Raw genomic sequence first — 6874 nt, 5'->3', positions numbered from 1 at the left:
GAACTCCTGACCTCAGGTGATCCGCCCGCCTCAGCCTCCCAAAGTGCTGGGATTACAGGCATGAGCCATTGCGCCTGGCTTGTGGGAGCTTTTTCAGTTGTCGCAGTAGTGGGGAACATTGCAGTGACATTCAGATATAGGACATTCAGTGGGAGGACCCAGGGATGCTTAATGTCCTGCAGTGCTTGGTACAATCCTGCACAATGAAGAACTGTCCTGGCCTAAATGTGAACAGTACCTGCTTTCGAGCATGGTTATCTAATTTAAACCTGACAGTTATCCTTAGAGGTAGGCACAATTATTATGCCCACTATAGACTTGTAGAAACTGAGGTTGAGAGAAGTTAAATAACTTGCTCAGCATCATGTTCCTAATGAATGGGGAGCCTGGACTGAACCCAGACAGTTGGCTCCAGAGCCCAGGCCCTTAACCATCATATGTCACTACTTCCTTGGTATTAGAGAGAGAGAGTAACATATACACAGGAGTGTGGCTATAAGAAGGCGTAATCCAGGGAAGGGTGAGAAGTTCAAAAAGAGCTGCATGAATAGTATCAGTAAACAGTCTGGGTGTGATCTCAGTGCTTTGGGAAGCTGAAGTGGGAGCATCACTTGCGGCCAGGAGTTCCAGACCAGCCTAGATAACGGAGCAATACCCTATCTCTACAAAAAATTAAAAAACTAGCCAGCATGGTGGTTCATGCTTGTAGTCCAGCTACTCTGGAGGATTGCTTGAGCCTAGAAGTTCGAAGCTGCAGTGAGCTAGGATTGCACCACTGCACTCCAATTTGGGGGACAGAGTGAGACAAGATAATTAGTAGTGTTATTAGAGAATCACACTTTTGTAGGGGAAACGTAACTGAAGATGAGGCAGATAAAGAGATTGGGATCAGCCTGCGAAAGACCTTTCTGGCGAGCCTTCGAGTTTGGCTTTTATTTCTTAGGCAGCAGGTAGCCTTCATAGGTTTAAAGCGTCATTTATTTTTATGCAAGATGACACAAGGGCCCAAGTCTGCGATGAAGAAAGTTGATTGTAGCTGTTCAAGCACATGTTGAGGACCCCAAATTGGAGGACTGATTTCTTCATTTAGTCAGTCAACAAATTTGCATTGGGCACAAACTCTTTTCTTTTTTTTTTTTTTTTTTTTGAGACGGAGTCTCGCTCTGTCGCCCAGGCTGGAGTGCAGTCTCACAGCCTGATCTTGGCTCACTGCAAGCTCCGCCTCCCGGGTTTACGCCATTCTCCTGCCTCAGCCTCCCCAGTAGCTGGGACTACAGGCGCCCCTCGCCCGGCTAGTTTTTTTGTATTTTTTTAGTAGAGACGGGGTTTCACCGTGTTAGCCAGGATGGTCTTGATCTCCTGACCTCGTGATCCGCCCATCTCGGCCTCCCAAAGTGCTGGGATTACAGGCTTGAGCCACCGCGCCCGACCGAACAAACTCTTTTCTAGGTTCTAAAAACACATTGTTGAACAAGACCCAGTGTTGGATTGGAGAGGTCCGCAGGGGCCACGTTATGGAGGGATTTTATTTTTATTTTTATTTATGTATTTATTTATTTTTGAGACAGAGTCTCACTCTGTCGCCAGGCTGGAGTGTAGTGGCGCAATCTTGACTCACTGCAGCCTCCACTTCCCAGGTTCAAGTGATTCTCCTGCCTCAGCCTCCTGAGTAGCTGGGACTACAGGTGTGCACCACCATGCCCAGCTAATTTTTATATTTTTAGTAGAGACAAGGTTTCACCATGTTGGCCAGGATGGCCTTGATCTCTTGACCTCATGATCTGCCTGCCTCAGCCTCCCAAACTGCTGGGATTACAGGTGTGAGCCACCATGCCTGGCCAGGGATTTTATTTTTTTTCTTTATTTTTAAGAAACAGGGTCTTGTTCTGTCACCCAGGTTAGAGTGCTATGTAGGGATTTCAATGTCACGTAAAAGAGTTTGAATTTAAGGCTGGGTGCAGTGGCTCATGCCTGTAATCCCAGCACTTTGGGAGGCCGAGGTGGGTGGATCACCCAAGACCAGGAGTTTGAGACTAGCGTGACCTATGCAGCAAAACCCCATCTCTACTAAAAATATAAAAATTAGCTGGACATGGTGGTGCATGCCTGTAATTCCAGCTACATGGGAGGCTGAGGTAGGAGAACTGCTTGAACCTAGGAGGCAGAGGTTGCAGTGAGCTGAGTTTGTGCCACTGCACTCCAGTCTGGGCGACAGAGGTAGACTCTGTCCCAATAAATAAATAAATAGAGTTTGAATTTAATTTTAAAATAAGGCATTGTAGGATTTTTAAGCAGCGGAGTAACATGGTTCAGGAGGCTGTTGCTGAGGTCCAGAAAAGAGATGATAGTGGCTTCAACTGGGGTGATGGCGGTGAAGATGATGAGTAATAGGTAGATTTAAGATATTTTTAGGCTTGACGTTGTGGCTCACACTTATAATCCCAGCATTTTGGGAGGCCTAGCCAGGCAGGTCCCTTGAGCCCAAGAGTTTGAGACCAGCCTGGGCGACATGGCGAAACTCTGTCTCTACAAAATATATAAAAATTATTCAGTCCTGGTGGTGTGTGCCTGTAGCTACTCGGGAGACTGAAGTGAGAGGGTCACCTGAGACCAGGAGGCTGAGGTTGCAGCCAGGAGATTGAGCTGTGATTTCGCCACTGCACTCCAGTCTGGGCAACCGAGTGAGACCCTGTATCAAAAATAATTTTAAAATAGGCCAGGTGTGGTGGCCACACCTGTCTTCCCAGCACTTTGGGAGGCCGAGGCGGGTGGATCACCTGAGGTCAGGAGTTTGTGACCTGGCCAACATGGTGAAACCCAGTCTCTACCCAATCTCTACTAAAAATACAAAAAATTAGCCAGATGTGGTGGCGGGCGCCTGTAATCCCAGCTACTCGGGAGGCTGAGGCAGGAGAATCACTTGAACCCTGGAGGCAGAGGTAGCAGTGAGCTGAAATTGCACCACTGCACTCCAGCTTGGGTGACACAGTGAAACTCTATCAAAAAAAAAAAAAAAAAAAAAAAGACCATGGAAAGCAGGCATTGGGGCCAGACCCATGTGAGGCTTAGTTTTAGCTCTATAAGATCCTGGGCAAGTTACTTTAACCTCTCTGAGTTTTCTTATCAGTAGGAAGTGGCTGCTACTGACAGCCATGGACATTAAGTAATACAGTGTATGCAAAGCCCCTGGGACATGCCTTCTTACAAATGGAGTTATGATTTCACTGGTGGTGGCAAGTTGGTGTTGGGACAGGTTGATTGTTCATTCCTTGTGAAATCAAAGGCCCTTTCCCATCAGTCTGGGGATGTGATCCTGGCAGGGGCCACCTCACTGCCCATCTCGTCTCCTGCACCATATTTTCTACAGGCTCCAAAAACTATTTGGTTGGTCGTGTGTTTCCTTTCTGTTGTCTGATTTGTTTTCTATTTTTTACTGCTGACTGGTCCAGCTTTCACCTTTTGTGGCTATCGCTGTTCTTGATTTTTTTTTTTTTTAACTGCAGAAACAAGTCACCAGGCTCTCCAGAACATGCCCAAAGTGCTCCGTGATGTTGAAGCCCTAAAACAGGAGGCATCTTTCCTGAAAGAGCAGATGATTCTTGTCAAGGAGGACATTAAAAAATTTGAACAGGATACATCTCAATCCATGCAGGTATTTTGGCTCCTGTGGTAAATGGTGATTCTTGTTTTGGGAAGGTGGTCACTCTCGTAAAGGGTTTAGAACAGCACGGTATTTTGGGAGGCCAGCCATCACTCAAGATTCTGCCCGGCACTCAAACTATGCTCTTTTTTTTGAGACAGAGTCTCGCTCTGTTGCTGGAGTGCACGCTGCAGTACAGTGGCATAATCTCGGCTCACGGCAACCTCCGCCTCCCAGGTTCAAGTGATTCTTGTGCCTCAGCCTTCTGAGTAGCTGGGATCACAGACGTGCAACACCATGCCCGACTGATTTTTGTATTTTTAGTAGAGACAGGGTTTCACCATGTTGCCGAGGCTGGTCTCGAACTGCTGGTCTCAAGTGATCCTCTCATCTCAGCCTCCCAAAGTGCTGGGATTACAGGTGTGAGCCACTGTGCCCGGCCCCCCGAAACGATGCTTTTGCTTGGGTCTTTCAGCTGATTCATCTCTTCAGCACTGCTGAATAAATTTAGCCAGATGACTGGTGTTTTGGGAGACAGAAGCTCCCTAAAGACAGGAGCAAGCCACCATACTTACATTTCAAGTCCCTGGTGGCAGATGGAGAAAAAGGACCTACCCCTTCATTTTTCACCCCTCATGTTTCTTTCAGGTGTTGGTAGAAATTGACCAGGTGAAGTCCAGAATGCAACTTGCTGCTGAATCTCTTCAGGAAGCAGATAAGTGGAGCACGTTGAGCGCTGATATTGAAGAGACGTTTAAGACTCAGGTAGGTTTCTTGTTTAGGGGATGTTATGAAAGGTATTTAAGCAAGAACTTGAGGTTTGGAGAAAGCAAAAGAGACAGCATTCATTGAAACCATAAGGAAGAGTTGATAGCCAGTAGCAGCATTCAGAAACCTTCAGACTCAGGGTGGGGAAGATCTGAAGCTGCTCGGTGTGTTTCCAGCCTCTTTAGCTTGCACCTTCTGTGTGACTGAAGCTTCTTAGTCACAGAGTAAGTTCAGGAGAAGTCTCGATAAAGATGTACAGGCACCAAGCACAGTAGCTCATGCCTGGAATCCCAGCTCTTTGGGATGCTGAGGTGGGAGGATCACTTGAGGCCAGGAGTTTGAGACCAGCCTGGGCAATATAATGAGACCCCTGTCTCTACAAAAAAAATTTTAAAAATTAGCCAAGTGTGGTGCTGCACACTTGTAGTTCCAACTACTCAGGAGGCTGAGGCGGGAGGATCTCTTGAGCCCAGGAGTTGAAGGCTACAGTAAGCTATGATCATACCTCTGTGCTGAGGGACAGAGCAAGACCCTGTCTCAAAAAAAAAGAAAAAAAGAAAAAAAGAAAAACCAGCACAGGCAGAAAAGGTTGGGGGTAAATGAATGAGAGGGTGGAACATGGGGAGTGGGGAGCCTTATATACCATGGTGGATTATTGACCCCTTCTGAGGCTGCAAGGTGTGGAAAATAGTAATATTTTCAACCTGCGATATAAGGATGACGTAAGATGATGTCTTATGAAGAACTCTTACTCAATTGTAAAGCAAAATGAATGATTTATCAGTCAATTTTTTTTAAAAAGTTACAAATGCACATGGGAACAAATTTATTAAACAGGAATAAACTGCAAAAATAAGTTTTTTTCCTAACCCTGACCCCCACCTTAATCCTTGAATTTTTCTTTTTTTTTTTCTTTTGAAATGGTGTCTCATTCTGAAGCTCAGGCTGGAGTACAGTGGCATGATGCCTCCACCTCCCAGGTTAAAGTGATTCTCCTGCCTCAGCCTCCTGTGTACTTGGGATTACAGGCATGCACTACCATGCCCAGCTAATTTTTGTATTTTTAGTAGAGATGGAGTTTCACCATGTTGGCCAGGCTGGTCTTGAACTCCTGACCTCAGGTGATCCGCCCTCCTCGGCCTCCCAGAGCGTGGGGATTCCAGGCGTGAGTCACTACGCCTGGCCAGGGGCCAATTTTTCTTGTACAGACTAGCCCTGTTACCAGCTTTATGCCCATCCTTCTAGATACACACATGCATATTTATGTTCCCTGCCCCTTTTTTCTCACAAAGCTCATTGTGAACACTGCTTTGCACTTTGTTTTTTCACTCAACAATATATCTATTTCTATTTATTTATTTATTTGTTTGTTTATTTATTTATTTATTTCTGAGACAGAGTCTTGCTCTGTCGCCCAGGCTGGAGTCCAGTGGCATGATCTCGGCTCACTGCAAACCTCTGCCTTCTGAGTTCAAGTGATTCTGTTGCCTCAGCCTCCCAAGTAGCTGGGATTACGGCTGGGTGCCACCACGCCTGGCTAATTTTTATATTTTTAGCAGAGACAGAGTTTCACCATGTTGGCCAGGCTGGTCTCAAACTCCTGACCTCAGGTGATCCTTCAGCCTCGGCCTCCCAAAATGCTGGGATTCCAGGCGTGAGCCACCCTGTCTGGCTGCCTGGCCAATTTCTTAAAATGTTTTGTAAAGACAAGGTCTTGCTATATTGGTCAGGCTGGTCTCGAACTCCTGGCCTCATGCAATCCTGCGTCAGCCTCTGAAAATGCTGGGATTTTTAGGTGAGGTGTAAGCCATTGTGCCCTGCCTGGATGTGAATGTTTTTAAAACTCTTAGCACATATTGCTAAATAGCCTTCCAGAAAGACAGTATAAATTTAAATTTATGATACCAGACAGATGGTCTTTTTTCTTTGTACCCTCACTAACAATTCCTATTATGGTTTTTCAAACAGTTTTCCAATTTGTTAGCAGGAAAATGGCACTTTCTTGTTTAATTTAATTTGCATTTATTTGAGTACAGTTTTTTTTTTTTTTTGAGACACGGTCTTTGTTGCCTAGGCTGGAGTGCAGTGGTGTGATCTTGGCTAACTACAGTCTCCACCTTCCAGGCTCAAGTGATCCTACTGCCTTAACTTCCTGAGTAGCTGGGCCTACAGGTGCGCACCACCACACCCAGCTAATTTTTACTGTTTGTAGAGACTGGATCTTGCCATGTTAACCAGGCTGGTCTTGAACTCCTGGCTTCAAAGGATTCTCTTGCCTCAATCTCCCAAAGTGCTGGGATTACAGGCATGAGCCACCACCATGCCCAGCCCCATTTTCTTGCTTGATGAGTTGCCTTTTCATGCATTTTATCTATTCCCAATTGAGGCAGTAGGGATCTTTTAAAATAAATATCCTCTATTCTGGTCTTTTCTAGGACATAGCTGTGATTTCTGCCAAGCTAACAG

At 45.9% G+C, this 6874-nt stretch overlaps 1 protein-coding gene across 1 annotated transcript in view; it reads left to right on the top strand.

Annotated features, from left to right (window-relative positions):
• The window catches only part of COG7 (component of oligomeric golgi complex 7), a 61340-nt gene that overhangs the window by 4187 nt on the left and 50279 nt on the right, over positions 1 to 6874 (top strand). The window contains exons 2-3 of the mRNA XM_011958326.1: positions 3504 to 3652; positions 4289 to 4405. Coding sequence (XP_011813716.1) covers positions 3504 to 3652; positions 4289 to 4405 — 266 coding nt within the window. The remainder of the gene's footprint in view (positions 1 to 3503; positions 3653 to 4288; positions 4406 to 6874) is intronic.

The sequence above is a fragment of the Colobus angolensis genome, unplaced genomic scaffold (genome assembly GCF_000951035.1).
Source record: "Colobus angolensis palliatus isolate OR3802 unplaced genomic scaffold, Cang.pa_1.0 Scaffold468, whole genome shotgun sequence".
Classification (NCBI taxonomy): Eukaryota; Metazoa; Chordata; class Mammalia; order Primates; family Cercopithecidae; genus Colobus; species Colobus angolensis.
The sequence above is the reverse complement of the archived record's forward strand: the minus strand, read 5'-3'. Positions and strand labels throughout refer to the sequence as shown.